General features: G+C 36.6%; 1 protein-coding gene across 1 annotated transcript in view; it reads left to right on the top strand.

The window, feature by feature from the left end:
* The window catches only part of eys (eyes shut homolog), a 301,631-nt gene that overhangs the window by 114,892 nt on the left and 168,237 nt on the right, over positions 1-18,502 (top strand). The window contains 2 exon segments of the mRNA XM_060888558.1: positions 9,415-9,536; positions 13,617-13,876. Coding sequence (XP_060744541.1) covers positions 9,415-9,536; positions 13,617-13,876 — 382 coding nt within the window.

Genomic DNA, 18,502 nt, shown 5'->3' with positions numbered 1-18,502 from the left:
GGCCTACTGATTAGTAGGTTGTCAGTTAAAAGTGCCACTGCTGGGCCCTTTATCAAGGCCCTTAAGTTTTAAATGCTCAGTTAAAATGAGATAAATGTAAGTCAGTCTATGTACAGTAGTGTTGTCCATTAAGAAATGCAGTATTCACAGGTGAACCAAGCGCTAAAACCAAGTGAAGACATTCAGATCTATTCATTGTTTAAATGGACAATCAAACAAGGAACATCTGGGCAACAAGACCTGGCAGTCACAGTCCCAATATTTTGATCAATTGACTGTTGGATGGGTTAAAGCAAAAGGTGCCATTTTCTAAAAAAAAAAAATTTAATTCCTTCAGGCTGCTCCCTGTTCGGGGTCGCCACAGCAGATCACATGGTCCGCATATTAGATTTGGAACAGGTTTTATACCGGATTCCCTTCCTGATGCAACCCTCCGATTTTTATCTGGGCTCGGGACCGGCACTGAGAGTTAACACTGCAGTGGCTGGGATAGCGCCCTGCCTGGGAATCGAACCCGAGCCGCAGCAATGAACACATCTAATTATAAATATCAGCAAATAAAAAAAGTGTCTTATTTTAGAAAATATCTAAAAAATATATCTAGCTCCCAAATGTCTAATGAGGTTCTCATTATATTGAGTTCAAAGTCCAGTGTATTTTTGTGGAAGACTCACCTTGCTCCTTTGAGTACACTCCCATGATATCTTTGAATTTATCATGATGAGCATCAAGGATTAGGACTTTGGGAGACATCCATCAGGCCATCGTGCCATAGTTCAGCATTTCGATTAGCTCCACATAGTTTTTGGCTTTGTGATTGCATTGGAAGCCCTGGACCACTGCTACAAAGCTGTTCCCATCCGTTTCCTCCTTTTTTAGTGAGATCCTTGGGGATTTCCTTGCACTCCAAGATCATCTTAATCTGTGGTCTAACAAAGACAGTGGATTTGAATTTTGCCTCAGACAGCTTGGGGGGGGAAAAATCCTTCTTTTTTTCAGCAAATGAAAATAATGATAATTTTATCTTTTGATCTTAGACCCACATGTTTAGAAAAAAAAATAAGGGTTTTGTATAGCAAAACCAAAAGAATTGGCCTTGCTAATCCACTGCTTTCAGAGCGTACTGTTTGAGATTCTGGTCCATGTCATTATAAGTAGCCATTCTAAGTTTGGCTATGAGGGAATAAACATCGTCACCAATGTCCTGATAGGATGTGGAATTTACATCAGCGCTCAATTGGAATTAAGCTGTCCAGTGAGGTCTAAGAAAACATTCCCCATGACCATTACAGCACCACAGCCTGAAATGTTGACACAAGGAAAGCTGAGTCTAGGACTTCATGTTGTTGACCCCAAATTCTGACCCAACCATCTGTATTGGGTCATCTATTACATCAGAAATTGTGCAGAGTTTATAAGAAATGAAACATTTTTTCAATCGTTACCTGTCTTGTTTTGGTCAACTTTTTGGTTACTACTGTTTTTTTTCTTCAGTTGTAGTTGCCCATTTGTTTTGATGTGTTGTGTACACTGTGATGCTTTTCTGTTCAGTATCGTTTGTAAAGCATAAATATTTGAGTTAACATAGTTTTACAGTCAGCTCTAGCTTGTCTGGCCAGTCTTCTCTTAATTAAGGGGTTTCCACTCACAGAACTGCTTCTCACTGGATTTTATTTTTTCACATCATTCTGTGTAATGCCTAGACGCTGTTGAGAATAAATTTTCATGCTCAACAGTGTCCAGATCCAAGAAGATCAGATTTTTTAAATAAAAATTTAAAAACAAACATGCCATAGTCAAAGTCACTGAGATCTGATGTTGGATATAAATAATAGGGAAAGCTATAGACCTGTATCTGAATGACTTCATGCACTGTCATTATATTAATTATATTAATTTAATTAATATATGGGGGTACGGTGGCTTAGTGGTTAGCACGTTCGCCTCACACCTCCAGGGTTGGGGGTTCGATTCCCACCTCTGCCTTGTGTGTGTGGAGTTTGCATGTTCTCCCCGTGCCTCGGGGGTTTCCTCCGGGTACTCCGGTTTCCTCCCCCGGTCCAAAGACATGCATGGTAGGTTGATTGGCATCTCTGGAAAATTGTCCGTAGTGTGTGATTGCGTGAGTGAATGAGAGTGTGTGTGTGCCCTGCGATGGGTTGGCACTCCGTCCAGGGTGTATCCTGCCTTGATGCCCGATGACGCCTGAGATAGGCACAGGCTCCCCGGTAGTTTGGATAAGCGGTAGAAAGTGAGTGAGTGAGTGAGTGAGTGAGTAATTAATATATATTTTTTGTTGGATAATTGCATGAATGTTATTAGTGTATTATTGAGTTGTAATATATAATTCTTTGTTGTATGTGAGCATTTGTTTATGTATTTGAGTTTAAAAACATTACTCCTTACTTATTGAGGGTTGTTGCTATAGCCAAATTTAGATTGTATTGTATTGCTGCTGGTTCGGAGGAAGGGAGTGTCCCACAGGCATCAAATTTACTGGTGCAAGTCGGAATTACACCTCCTCCATTATGATTAAGCCCGACAGTGCTCAGATTATGTTAGACAGAGTTAAGCAACACTCCTGTAGTTCATTAAATGCATGTTAGTTTGGTCTCCAGTATTGGAAATATGGTAACTTTTTTTGATCTCCTCTATGCAACAAAACTACAGAAAATGCCTATTAATTCCTTCAAACTTTCCTTTTGTGTCCAGAACGCTGGCATTTATTTGACCTTTTACCTATTTTTATTGAAAAAAGAAGGTGAATGTGCATCTTTTTGTTTACATGACCTTGAAAAACGAATATTAAATAACATAAATGAAGATTTAAAAATGAACTTATGGATAAGATTTAAGTCACTTTCACAAAGCAGCTCCCAAATGTAGTCTCTCATCATGTTCTCATTATATTGAGTTCAAAGTCCAGTGTATTTTTGTGGAAGACTCACCTTGCTCCTTTGAGTACACTCCCATGATCTCTTTGAATTTATCATGATGAGCATCAAGGATTAGGACTTTGGGAGACATCCAGCAGGCCATCGTGCCATAGTTCTTCACCAGCATTTCGATTTGCTCCACATAGTTTTTGGCTTTGTGATTGCACTGGAAGCCCTGGACCACTGCTACAAAGCTGTTCCCATCCCATCTCCCAAGTGAGATCCTTGGGGATTTCCTTGCACTCCAAGATCATCTTAATCTGTGGTCTAACAAAGACAGTGGATTTGAATTTTGCCTCAGACAGCTTGGGGGAAAAAATCCAGAAGGTATGTGGAGGCTGCTGACTCCTTATCTAGAGCTGTGACAAATAGTTTCATAAGGCCAAATTTGATGTGCTATGGTGGCGTCAGCACCTTCTGGCTGTTCAGCAATGCCTCCCACTTGACATTCAGCTGAACTTGGCCCACTGTTGTCCGTCCTGCTCTAGGTATTGCTCCTTGCTGTCCCTGCTGTACTGAATACAAAGACACTATAGTAGGAAAACTAGACATAAAACCCCCTAGACATAAAACCCCCTTGGAGACTAGGAATGCCACCATTTTCAAGTCTATGATGACCTCCCAGTTGTACACATCTTTCTTCTTCAAGGCAACCTGCAAAGTCTTTTTTCAAGAAAAAAAAACCAGTATATTTTGAAATGGAAATGTTTCTTTGTGTGAATGAAAAAACTCAAATTTCTCAAATTTTAAAATATCTTGTCACAAAGGCAAAGTTTGAGAGGAGTAATAGCCAATTTCTATTCTTTCGCTTTAAGCAAAATAAGCAATCAATAAATACTTACTACCCAGGAACAAAAAACTAATTTATATATTATTGTAAGATAATAATAATATGAGATATCAAATGATGTTAATTAGATAATAATGAGATATTAAATAAAAAACTAATAGTTATTTGTTCAAAATAAGAATATACTAAAATTGACATAATTATGTATCTTGAAATAATGGTATATTAATAGAAAATAATGGCATCTTAAACTAAGTTAAAGCAAAATGTGAGGTGTTACAGTAGGTAGAAATAATGACTTCATTCATTCATTCATTTTCTACCGCTTATCCGAACTACCTCGGGTCACGGGGAGCCTGTGCCTATCTCAGGCGTCATCGGGCATCAAGGCAGGATACACGCTGGATGGAGTGCCAACCCATCACAGGGCACACACACTCTCATTCACTCACACAATCACACACTACGGACAATTTTTCCAGAGATGCCAATCAACCTACCATGCATGTCTTTGGACCGGAGGAGGAAACCGGAGTACCCGGAGGAAACCTCCGAGGCACGGGGAGAACATGCAAACTCCACACACACAAGGCAGAGGCGGGAATCGAACTCCCAACCCTGGTGGGGTGAGGCGAACGTGCTAAACACTAAGCCACCGTGCCCCCCGAAATAATGACTTACTATCCTAAAATAATAATAGATTCAAATAATTACATCCTGAAAAAGCAGGTTATTACATCAATATAATAAAAAACTGCAACTGACATATCTATTGATATATCTTGAAATAATACATAAAAATAATTAGATTAAAAAAAAGTGATAACTGTTGGAAAATAATTAGATATTAATTGAGAATAATGACATCTTAACACAATCAGGTATTAAAAAACCTACAGTCTTGAAATAAATATTGGTTGATCAAATATAAAGTCAAAATAACAAACAGAAAGAAAGAAAGAAAGAACGTGCCAGAGAGGCAGAGACAAATAGAGTGATACAAGTAGAAAGACAGAAAGGGTGAGAGAGTGATACAAGCATATACTTAGAAAGAAATCGAGAGAAAGAGTGTGTGTGTGCTTCTGACAGAAAGATGGGTGGAGAATGTGTGTGGCATTGATGGAGAAATAGATGACGTGAGTTACAGCTACACTGACAAAAGAGGCTTCATGCCTTGTGCACACAGGTGTGTGTCTGTGAGATCAGTTTTTGGAGTTTAAAATTTTGAACATTTTAAGCCAGACTCTAAACATTTCAGCAGTCTGTGGGAGATTTTAATCATTCATAAAAACCCTCTAATTCTGATCACTTCAGTACAACCTTTTAAGACAGAATAGCCTAAAGCATAGGTCACTAACAGGAGGACCGTGGTCCAGGTCCGGACCCAGAAGCTGTCCAATCCGGACCCGGACCTACAGCCAAAACAAAAGGTTATGATTTAAAACTTGACGAATCGGTTCTATTTTAACCGGCACAGCTTTTGCAGTCTTTACGGTAAAGGTAATGGAAACGCACAGACCAATCAAGTCTGTGCGTTCCTGAAGTAAACACTGCGACTCAACAGTGCAAGACAGATGAGAGAGAATTAGAGTAAAGTTACACATGAAGTAGAAAACAAAGGGAGAGAAGCAGTGAGACGGAGACTGATTTCTGTTCACACTTCACCAGAATGTCTCATATTATGAGGCATTGTGAAATACCATTATGAGACGACAAAAAAAATTTTGAACAAACATATCCACTCAAATCTGAAGACAGCGTCCCTGAGACAGCTTTCCCAGGTCTGAGTGAAGTAGCCCTATACATCCTGACCATGTTTGGCTCTACATACAAAGCTTTGATGAACATAATGAACATAATCCAAACTAAATATGGTTCCAGGCTCACTAATGAGCACCTCCACATGTGTATGAGAACGGCCCTGACTCCATTCAAGCCCAGGTTTAACATCCTGCCAAGCCAAGCTAGAGCTCAGTTCTCTCACTGAGATATAAAAGGGAAAGTTAAGCACTTTATTTAAACATACACAATTTTCACATTTTATTTATTTTCTCTTATAATGAAATGTAGCCCTACTTTTATTTATTTAATGAGAGAACGTTATACATATCTACAATCATACATATGTTCAGTTCTATGTTACGTGACAATAAATATTGTCAAAATGTTTTTATATTGTACTGAATTTATTTGATTTGACAGTCAGGTATTGATTGCTTGCAGATGTTGATACAACTACTAGGCTACTTAAATATATATCAGACATTATGATCTTCCGGACCTTTGCTTCAAGAAATTTTCTCTTACTGGACCTCTTTAAATTTTAGTTGAATACCTCTGGCCTAAAGGGTCGAATTTGGTGAATGTTGCATGAACAGTTTATTTATAAACGTTCAACAATTTTCAGTGGCATTAAATGGTATTTTGGCCTCATTGAACTTCTGAAATAAGAAATTTGTAATTCCAGTCAGGTAGAAGAGTCACAGTAGAGTCAATGTCAGAACAAGATGAAGGTGTGTGGTGAGTTTGGTGCCTGTAGTTTGAAAGCTCTAGGAGGAGTAGGGTTTATAAATTTTGGGTCTCTGTATAATAATAAGTATAAAATGCTGCTTGGCCATGTATAAAATGTTCACATTATTGTCTGTGAGGCTGGAATAATACCATTTCCTAGACATTTCTGCTGATAAATGCACACTACTCCTGGTCAGACACTAAGGGCAGAGGGCAGGATATGAACAGTAGTGATGCTTTGCTGTGCATGCACCAGTAATTATAAGCATAAATAGCAAACTAGAATGTTGGCTTTATCAAGGCAACATAATAATTGCATACTTTTCTTTGAATTAAGATATTAATTTAAAGTATTGATATACTAACTTATAGAATCATAGAATAGAGAGAAGTGAAAATAATCTTACTATACACTCCTGGCAAGGTTCTCTTCGGATGTGACTTCTGCCAAGAATGCAAGGAAAAGCTTGAAGCTTCGGTACAAGACCCTTGTAAGCTCCCTTACAAGACCCTTTCTCTACTCCTTTGTTGTCGCATTTCTCAACCGTAGCAGCAGAAGATATTTTACAACTCATCCAGTCTTGCTATCCTACCACCAGTCCATTGGATCCACTTCCTTCCACTATGCTCCAGACCATCTTGCAAGACCTTCTGCACTTCATTACCACGATCATCAATGGGTTCCTAACATCTGGTCATGTACCAGATAAGACATCATTAACTACAGACCAGTATCACTGCTCTCTTTTCTTTCAAAAGTTCTTGAACACACTGTCTATCTCTTACAGAACAACCTCCAAGATCCAAACCAGTCTGGCTTTAAAGCAGCACATTTGACAGAGACAGCCCTTTTTAATGTCTCTGAGAAACTACTTGCTGCTAGATCAGCCAAGCTGTCCTCATCCTACTCGACCTTTCAGCAGGGTTTGATATGGTCAACCACAAGACTCTCAGGAATGGTTTGCTTCCTACCTGGAAAATCGCATATATAAGGTAACATAGTGGGGCGTGACATCTGCTCCACTGGTGTCCCACAGGGCTCAGTACTTGGTTCTCTCCTTTTCTACCTGTATTCTCACTCTCTTGGTAAAGCTGGCAGACACATCATTGTGAATAATGGCTCACCAGTTGAAGCTTAATCCTAGCAAAACCGAACTGCTGATCACCGTCAGTTTGTCCTTTGCAAATGATCCAAAATGCAGCTTTTTGAAAACAAATTGTTTTCAACCTGCCTAAGTTCTCGCATACCACCCTGCTGCTGCGATCACTCCACTAGCTTCCGATAGCTGCAAGCACCAGATTCAAAACACTGATGCTTGTCTACAAAGCCAAACGTGGACCAGCTCCCTCTTACCTTAAAGCTCTTATCACTCCTCGCACAGCACCTTGCACCCTCATGGCTACCAGCACTGTTCGACTGGTCCCACCATCTCTCAGGGTAAGAGGTAAGTATACAACAAGACTCTTTTCTGTTCTGGCACTGGCTATTTTCAAATAACGGATGAAGACCTACTTTTTCCACAAAATACTTGAACTAGTACTTTCTAAGTATCTTAAGTCTGTAATCTAGTGAATCAGAGTTAATGTATTCAATGATAGAGACTTAAAAGCACTTTCGTATGTCGCACTGGATAAGGGCATCTGCCACAGGCTGTAAATGTTACCATTTTACCATTTTAATTGCCATCTTTTAGGTTCTGCTGGCATAAAGCTTAGTGAGGGTGGCACTTCTAAGTCACTAATCTTCCCTGCAGACTGAATGAGCCATTGGAGTTTGCTTTTGTCAAATTAGAATTAAGATGGCACCACCAAACATTGCAGCACTGATTCTGTGATAATAGTTACTGATGGTCACATTGGTTGCTACGCTGAATATCTGATGCTTGATGATGAGTGGTTGAAGGAAGCTATTGCATACCAGCGGTTGGATTTCAAGTAAGAACTGATGTTTTCTGCCAGTAGGTGGATTTAAGCAGCATGACATTTATCCCAAATATATTAAATAATCTTACTGTGGGCTCTGCACTCCCACTGGCTTCCTATATATGCCCCTTTTCCACCAAAAAGAACCGGGTGCTGGTTCAGAGCTAGCACTGGTGCTGGTTCAAAGTTGGTTCCACTGGCGAACCTTCTAAGAACCGGTTTGCCTTTCCACCGGCTAGAGAGCCGTCACAGAGCCGAGTCTGACGTCACTGTATACGTGTCACGTGTCCCAGCAACGTTAGCGCAGCAGCGGCAAACACAAACACATCAACAATGGCGGATGTTGCTTTACTGTTAATGCTCATGGCTTTGTGAACCTACATTAACATCCAAACGTGGCGAATCCAACGTGTACGTGCAGCTCCATGTAATCTGTATAAACGGAGGTTGTAATCGAGAAAGTACATAACGTTATTTTATCATTAACACAGAAAAAATTTAGCCTTAGCATGTAGCTACCTACTATCATGTGTGCTGATAATGTATCATATTGTGGTAAAGTAAAAAGTGTATTAAACATTAGTATACTTAAGGTACATTATCAAATGCGCTAACAGTAGCCCCGCCCACAGCCCCTGACACAAGCGGTTCTTAAGTCTAGACCAGCAACGTTTTGGTGCTACTTAAGAACCACTTTTCCTGGTTCAGAGCCGGTGCTTTGGCGGTCAAAAAAGAAAGAACTGGTTCTAAATTAGGCTCTGGCTCTGAACCAGCACCCAAACTGCCTCGGTGGAAAAGGGGCAATATGATGAGTGTTTGAGGGAAGCTATTGCATACCAGCGGTTGCATTTCAAGTAAGAACTGATGTTTTCTGCCCGTAGGTGGATTTAAGCAGCATGACATCTATCCCAAATATATTAAATAATCTTACTGTGGGCTCTGCACTCCCACTGGCTTCCTATAGAATCCTCTCTCCTTCATACTGCAGATCATTCTACTTCTTGAAGTCCAAACAATTTGTATTTGGTCTTGTAAATAGTACACATAGTGCGAAATTTAGGGCTTGTCTTGTTCAATTCATTTCTATGCTTCATATAAAAGTCAAACACTATTTACTCTTCTTGTAAGTGCTTGGCAGCCGAGCTGCATTTATGTAGGTCAAGGCGATGTTTGGGTGAAATATGTGTAGCTCTGGTTTGCACTCTATTTCCTCTTGATTTTATTCTCCCTTTATGCTTCTTTTTTATGCTTCAGAGTTACCAGTGCGTCTGTGACCTGGGTTGGGAGGGCATGTTTTGCGAGAGGGAGACAAATGAGTGTGCATCAAACCCGTGCAAAAATAATAGCACCTGCACCGACCTGTTCAACGCCTACAGGTAAGTTCATCTCTGTCCAGTATAAAGGAGTAGTGAAAAAAGTGTAATATAACAACATGAGACCTGGCAACCATCAACGACTGCCTTGCTACAGTAAGCAGGAACAGCTCCATTCTGAAATTAGCAATTGCAAATGGCTCAGATAATGAATGGCAGATGGAAGGTAAAACAAATGAATCAATCAGTGACATTCAGCAGAGAGGGGTTTGGATCTATGTCTCAGTTGAGAAAGCTGCTGTTGGCGCACACATATACACACAATGCAAGAAAAAGAAGAGAAAAGGAAAAGTGTGGGGGAGTGGGAGGAAGTGAAGATGTGAAGATGGCTTAGAGCTAGAGCTGTAAGCTCACTGCCACCAAGTGGAGTACTCACATAGCAGTCTGTCTGTCTATCTGTCTGTCTCTCTCTTTCTCTTTATTTCTCTCAATTACTCTCTCTCTCTCTCTCTCTCTCTCTCTCTCTCTCACTCTCACTCTCACACACACACACACATTTCTAGTAAATATAATCCTAACCAATGCTTCCACTTCACACTGCCCTACTTTCAGCCTTCTGGATTTTATTACTCAATAGTCCAGTGGTGCATTTAACCTGTTTGTTCTCTGAACTGATTAGAAATCCTCCTTAGAAACCTGATTGCCATCCATTTAAAAAAATAACAGAATGAATAACATAGCACTGCTGAATTCTTAAATAACAATGAATTTCAAGTGCTAATGATGTTCAGTGAGAGCGTTCCATTGCACGGTAAGAATGAGATCTGTTATAAGTGAGTAATACATAAAAGTCTACTGTTACTCAGGGTTTCATTTTGCTTCTTCACCAAAAAGCAAGACATAGTACAGTTCAGTAATAATTCTAAAATCAGTATATTGGATTGTTTTAAATTACATCACACTACCAACGACATTTTTAAGCGGTGACTAGTGATAGACACCAGTAGTAAAATACTACTTGAAATTGACCTCGAAATAAAACTGTGAATGTGTAAGTTATTATTATATACAAAATGAAATGAACTACAATCAGCAAGGATGTTGTATTGGCAGTGAACCTCTCCAAAACAAAATGGCTCAGCCCTTTAAATTTCTGTGTAAATCCCCAAAAAAAGTCTGGCATTTCATGGCAATCGAACAGAAGGGAAAAGGGTGATTCTGTAATGATTGCTTTTAACCAGTCAATGGTCTGTATTAATTTTAGCTCCAGGCATATGACTCAGCTCGCATGGTCTCTTTGCAAGAAGAATAACCATATATAGAACAGGTACTTAGGTTTGTCATGGCTCATTCAAATCTTGACAACATTTGAGATCCTGGTTAATTTGGCGAGCCGAGCTATAACACACCATCCAGCAGAAAGGAACTATGTGTGAAAGCTCACAGTTCATTAAAGAGAAAAAGATAAATGTGAGCTCACACAACTACAGCAACAAACAAAAATCTTAGCAAGGATGTTATTATTATTATTATTATTATTAAGGATATATATGATTATAAGTGGGGGGCACGGTGGCTTAGTGTTTAGCACGTTCGCCTCACACCTCCAGGGTTGGGGGTTCGATTCCCGCCTCCGCCTTGTGTGTGTGGAGTTTGCATGTTCTCCCCGTGCCTCGGGGGTTTCCTCCGGGTACTCCGGTTTCCTCCCCCGGTGCAAAGACATGCATGGTAGGTTGATTGGCATCTCTGGAAAATTGTCCGTAGTGTGTGATTGCGTGAGTGAATGAGAGTGTGTGTGTGTGCCCTGCGATGGGTTGGCACTCCGTCCAGGGTGTATCCTGCCTTGATGCCCGATGATGCCTGAGATAGGCACAGGCTCCCTGTGACCCGAGGTAGTTCGGATAAGCGGTAGAAAATGAGTGAGTGAGTGAGTGAGTGAGTGAGTGAGTGAGTGAGTGAGTGATTATAAACAAGTTTATCTATAATAATTCCAAGTAATACAAAATATACAAATATTTACTCATTTTAAGTGTGAATTAATTTGAAGCATTTAAAAGGAAGCAAATTGATCTGCAAATGGCATAAAATAAATAAATTCACACCTGAAATTTATCTTATAGTTATCTTATATATATATATATATATATATATATATATATATATATATATATATATATATATATATATATGTATATGTATATATATATATATATATATATATATATATATATATATATATATATATATATATAAAACCCAGCTTTGCTTATATTTCCATTTAACAACCTCATTTTAAGTATTATAGGTCATGTGACCAGTCAAGGACCAAAAAAATGACAAAAATTCAAAATTAAAATAGAACTGTTTATATAAAATAATGTATATGAGTGTATAAATCATTTTATCAAGATGTCACTTCATGAATATTATTTCGGAATAAAAATACATAGTTTTTTTTTGTTTGTTTGTTGGTTTAATATTTATTTGGGGTTTTTTTAGGTATATGAACAATTTCTCTCACTGATCTAATGCCAGTATTAATTCTGGACCCAAATTCATTATCTCTTGTCTATGTACTTATTAATGACTTGAAAGGAAATGTAATTAGTTTATTTTCACTAGACTGCTTTTATGCTAATTATCTTCTACGCTCATTTGTACTGCCTGCCTTTTTAATTGGCAACAGTAACTGTAGTTAGCTTTTATTCTGGTGTCCACTGTCACCTGCACTTCCATGTTCGGATATGACAAGTAGGCAAACGTTATAAAACTTTTTTCATTTTTTTATTTGTTAAAGATTCATTGTTCTTTTAAAATAACAAACACACAATAATGATGATCAGTTGTACTCTAGACAACCGCACACACACACACACACACACCAGTCAATAAATGAAAAGCAGCTGGTTAATATTTTGGAGATCTGCTTCTGCCGCCAACAGTTCTGACCCCTCAAGGCATGGACTCCACATTGACTCCCCTGAAGGTGTGCTGGTTTGTCTTGTGTTGTCTGGCACCAGAATGTTAGCAGCAGATCTTTTAAGTCCTGTAAGTTGTGAGGTGGGGCCTCCATGGACAGACTTGTTTGTCCAGCACATCCCATCCTAGATGCTTGATCAGTGGGGCTCAAAAGTCTGAGACTGAAAATCTGGCAAACTATAAATATCTTCCTGTCCATGGTGTATTCTGCCCTCTGGCCCTCTGTGCCCTGTTTCCCCATGACCGAGTGGTGTGGAGAATGGGTGAATGTAAAAAAGGAATATTGACTATTCATAACTTTTAGGTCACTAGTTAAAGGTAAGCAAATTTGTGACATAAAGCATGTCAGTTACTTGCGAGTGTTATCCCTTGCATTGAAGCACCTGTTCAGCGGACACGCTGAAAGAATTTATCTAAATTGGATAACAATGTTTTACATGTTAACTAGTGGAGTCTGATCCAAACTCCGGCTCACACTGTTAAGTGTTAGGAGAATAAAGAGAAAAAGAGAATAAAGCAATAAAATATTTCAAAGATTCTATTTTCACTGAAGTTCCTGCTGATAAAATCATTTGAATAAAAAGCTTTGTTTTAAATTGAAGAAGTGTGTGTGTGTGTGTGTGTGCGTGTGTGTGTGCGTGTGTGTGTGCGTGTGTGTGTGCGTGTATGTGTGTGTGCGTGCGTGTGTGTGTGTGTGTGTGTATGTGTGCGTGTGTGTATGTGTGTGCATGTGTGTGTGTGTATGTGTGTGTATGCGTGCATTTGTGTGTGTGCGTATGCGTGTATGTGTGCATGTGTGTGTGTGTGTGTCTGTGTGGTGCCTACTGCATATCATAAACTGTAACACTTTTGTAGATTTTTTTTAGTTTATAGACGTTTGCTAGCTGGAGTGCAGGAGTAATTATGAAATGTACGTTGCTAGTCTTTAAGATGTTTTTACAAACCGTCCTACTTTAATACTTAATAGCACTGTGTCTATGATTTAGAAGTACTTACTGATTCTCACTGTTCCTGCAGCCACTACTTTATTTCTTCTCCGTCAATTCTACAACGAATCATAATCCAGGATTTAGGCTGTTGAAAATTCAGCTACCGGAATCTTTTTAAACCAGTCTCAGTATTAAGTTATCAGATCTTTACCTAATGTCAGGTGCTTTCTCTCAGGTGCACATGTCCTCCTGGCTGGACTGGTCCTGACTGTGGAGAGGATGTAAAAGGTTGTATCTCGGGTCCTTGCTTTAATGGGGCCCTGTGTGTAGAATCAGATGACCCTAGCAAGTTCTCCTGCACCTGCCCTCCCTTCTTCACCGGCTCCCTCTGCACGCTGCCCTACAACCCCTGTGACGTGAAGAACAACCCCTGCCTGAACAACTCCACCTGCCGATCCAGACCAGATGGCTCAGCCAAGTGCGTCTGCCCTGCAGGTGAGATACAGTACAGCAGTTTTGTAGGAAACTCTTTCAGGAACAACGCAAGACACTGATCCATGCACTGTGTATCTTCAAGGTGAGTCAGAGAGTTCATAGTAAGTCTTCACTCTGCATAATTGTTTTCTACTCGGTTTGTTATTTTAGTGTTGTTGCTAAAACAGAAGACCAAACTAAAGTATCTTAAACTCCAATAAACAAGATCTAATTGGAGGTTAAGGTACTTATGGTTGCTTTAATGGAAGCCTAAATGGAGCATTTCTTTTTTGCCCAGTACTGGGAGCAAGGCAGGAACTTTATTGAAACCAGTTAACATTAAATAATGCAAAATGCTCATTCCACAGTTCCCAGCCCTGCTTTCCCCCAATATTCTCATCATATTTCTGTGTTTAGCTTTTACAGTTTGCTTAGATTTTCTTGATTTTATATACAGTTTGCTTAGATTTTCTTGATTTTATATATAGTTTGCTTAGATTTTCTTGATTATATACAGTTTGCTTAGATTTTCTTGATTATATATATAGTTTGCTTAGATTTTCTTGATTATATACAGTTTGCTTAGATTTTCTTGATTATATATATATATATAGTTTGCTTAGATTTTCTTGATTTTATATATATATATAGTTTGCTTAGATTTTCTTGATTATATATAGTTTGCTTAGATTTTCTTGATTTTATATATAGTTTGCTTAGATTTTCTTGATTATATACAGTTTGCTTAGATTTTCTTGATTATATACAGTTTGCTTAGATTTTCTTGATTATATACAGTTTGCTTAGATTTTCTTGATTTTATATATAGTTTGCTTAGATTTTCTTGATTATATATAGTTTGCTTAGATTTTCTTGATTTTATATATAGTTTGCTTAGATTTTCTTGATTTTATATATAGTTTGCTTAGATTTTCTTGATTTTATATATAGTTTGCTTAGATTTTCTTGATTTTATATATAGTTTGCTTAGATTTTCTTGATTATATACAGTTTGCTTAGATTTTCTTGATTTTATATATAGTTTGCTTAGATTTTCTTGATTTTATATATAGTTTGCTTAGATTTTCTTGATTATATACAGTTTGCTTAGATTTTCTTGATTTTATATATAGTTTGCTTAGATTTTCTTGATTTATATATAGTTTGCTTAGATTTTCTTGATTTTATATATAGTTTGCTTAGATTTTCTTGATTATATACAGTTTGCTTAGATTTTCTTGATTTTATATATAGTTTGCTTAGATTTTCTTGATTATATACAGTTTGCTTAGATTTTCTTGATTTTATATATAGTTTGCTTAGATTTTCTTGATTATATATAGTTTGCTTAGATTTTCTTGATTTTATATATAGTTTGCTTAGATTTTCTTGATTATATACAGTTTGCTTAGATTTTCTTGATTTTATATATAGTTTGCTTAGATTTTCTTGATTTTATATATAGTTTGCTTAGATTTTCTTGATTTTATATATAGTTTGCTTAGATTTTCTTGATTATATACAGTTTGCTTAGATTTTCTTGATTTTATATATAGTTTGCTTAGATTTTCTTGATTATATATAGTTTGCTTAGATTTTCTTGATTTTATATATAGTTTGCTTAGATTTTCTTGATTTTATATATAGTTTGCTTAGATTTTCTTGATTTTATATATAGTTTGCTTAGATTTTCTTGATTATATACAGTTTGCTTAGATTTTCTTGATTTTATATATAGTTTGCTTAGATTTTCTTGATTTTATATATAGTTTGCTTAGATTTTCTTGATTATATACAGTTTGCTTAGATTTTCTTGATTTTATATATAGTTTGCTTAGATTTTCTTGATTTTATATATATTTTGGTTAGATTTTCTTGATTATATAAAGTTTGATTAGAGTTTCTTGATTTATATATAGTTTGCTTAGATTTTCTTGATTATATACAGTTTGCTTAGATTTTCTTGATTTTATATATAGTTTGCTTAGATTTTCTTGATTATATACAGTTTGCTTAGATTTTCTTGATTTTATATATAGTTTGCTTAGATTTTCTTGATTTTATATATAGTTTGCTTAGATTTTCTTGATTATATACAGTTTGCTTAGATTTTCTTGATTTTATATATAGTTTGCTTAGATTTTCTTGATTTTATATATAGTTTGCTTAGATTTTCTTGATTTTATATATAGTTTGCTTAGATTTTCTTGATTATATACAGTTTGCTTAGATTTTCTTGATTTTATATATAGTTTGCTTAGATTTTCTTGCTTTTATATATAGTTTGCTTAGATTTTCTTGATTATATACAGTATGCTTAGATTTTCTTGATTATATACAGTTTGCTTAGGTTTTCTTGATTATATATAGTTTGCTTAGATTTTCTTGATTATATACAGTTTGCTTAGATTTTCTTGATTTTATATATAGTTTGCTTAGATTTTCTTGATTTTATATATAGTTTGCTTAGATTTTCTTGATTATATATATAGTTTGCTTAGATTTTCTTGATTATATACAGTTTGCTTAGATTTTCTTGATTTTATATATAGTTTGCTTAGATTTTCTTGATTTTATATATAGTTTGCTTAGATTTTCTTGATTATATACAGTTTGCTTAGATTTTCTTGATTTTATATATAGTTTGCTTAGATTTTCTTGATTATATATAGTTTGCTTAGATTTTCTTGATTATATACAGTTTGCTTAGATTTTCTTGATTATATACAGTTTGCTTAGGTTTTCTTGATTATATATAGTTTGCTTAGACTTTCTTGATTATATATATATAGTTTGCTTAGATTTTCTTGATTATATACAGTTTGCATAGATTTTCTTGATTTTATATATATATATATATATATATATATATATATATATATATATATATATATATATATATATATAGTTTGCTTAGATTTTCTTGATTATATATAGTTTGCTTAGATTTTCTTGATTATATATAGTTTGCTTAGATTTTCTTGATTATATACAGTTTGCTTAGATTTTCTTGATTATATACAGTTTGCTTAGATTTTCTAGAAAGACACAGGCTTGAGATGAATATTGACATTATTAAGCAAGCTTTTTCTTTTCTTTTTTTTTTTTTTTTGCAGCCATTATTACTGACCATACACCAAGATTTGACCTACAAATTTGATCTTTTTTGTTGCTTTGAGTATATTTCTGTCCCAAGCTTTGCATTTTTGTTCTATCTCTTCAGACAGAGAATAAATCCTGCCACTTTTGTCATGACACTAGTCCCAGCACTGCTATTAAATTATGGCTACAGGTGTCCACTGGCACAGCGCACACTATCTTTGATGAATAGGGGGATTGCGGTGCAGCCAAGTTACTTCTCTGCCGCCTGTAGCTTTTTCACATTTACACATGTGCCACAAAGGTACACAGATTGTTTGTGTCATTTCTTCTTCTCCGCATCCACTATGGCCCCTATGACGAGATTAGATCTCATGCAAGACAAATCTTTTGCCAATGCTTTTTTTCAGTTGGAAGTGACCCCCAATGTCCTAACAATAATGCTCAGCTGCTGTGTTTTGGAGATGTATAGCCTCTTGCAAAATAGGAAACCTTTTTTTTGGTGGGTTGTTATGAGGAACTGCCCGTCTGTGTCTCCATTTGTGACCACTTTTATTTTTAGCAGTCTGTCTTTTACCATATAGAGGTAAATGCATTATTTAATACACCCATTATAATACATTATGCCTCCATGTTGCTAAGGCTTAAAATCTGTCCTACAAAGGCAATTTAAGTCTGCAACCCATACTATCTTGTGGCAAACTGAGAAGTGCATGGGGAACAAAACGAGCTGGTAGGATAGAAATAGAGCCCTTTGAAAAGCAGTGAAAGCCAGGAGAGGATTTATATTCTACTACAGCATATACAGTCCTTTCCAAAAATGTTGTAACAGCAAGGCCTTCTCTTGTTTTTTTTTTGCTATATACTGAAAACATTTGGGATATAATAAAAAAAAAAAAAAAGAATGTGAGACAATAGATAAGAATTTCAGATTTCATTTCATGATATTTACATCTGGCTGTGTTAAAAAATACAATTAGAACATATTTACAGTAAAAGCACATTTTTCAAGTGATGGAACATGTAACTGACAGTTTCTTGTTCATTCTTTAAACTAGCTCTAGATTTTAGATGGGAGGAAATTTATCATATCAAGACAATAAACCCCCCAAAAAAAGCTATAAACACAGCAAAGGCTCAGCAGGGGAAAATAGTAGAAGATTTAAGACTGGCCAAGTCAATCACTAGACCTTAACCCAATTGAGCAGCATAACACCTCCTGAAGAGGGGACTGAAAGAAGATAATCCCCCAAAGCAAACAACAGCTGAAAGAAACTGTGATAAAACCCTGGAAATGCTTCATGAAAAAGAATGCAACAGTTTGGTGATGCCGTTGGGTTTGGCTTAATGCAGTTATTGCCAGGAAGGGATTTTCAAATATTAAGTGTTACTGTATTTACCTCAAAATGGTGTGGTCTGCTGTCGAAGTAGTCCCATTCTCTTGCTTAACACATCTAGATGTATATATCAGAAAATAAAAGATGAAATTGTACGTTTAATCTGAATGGCGTTGTCGTTCCAATACTTTTCGAGGCAACTGCTGTAGAA

The sequence above is a fragment of the Tachysurus vachellii genome, chromosome 2 (genome assembly GCF_030014155.1).
Source record: "Tachysurus vachellii isolate PV-2020 chromosome 2, HZAU_Pvac_v1, whole genome shotgun sequence".
Classification (NCBI taxonomy): Eukaryota; Metazoa; Chordata; class Actinopteri; order Siluriformes; family Bagridae; genus Tachysurus; species Tachysurus vachellii.
This window is presented reverse-complemented; position numbering and strand designations above follow the sequence as displayed.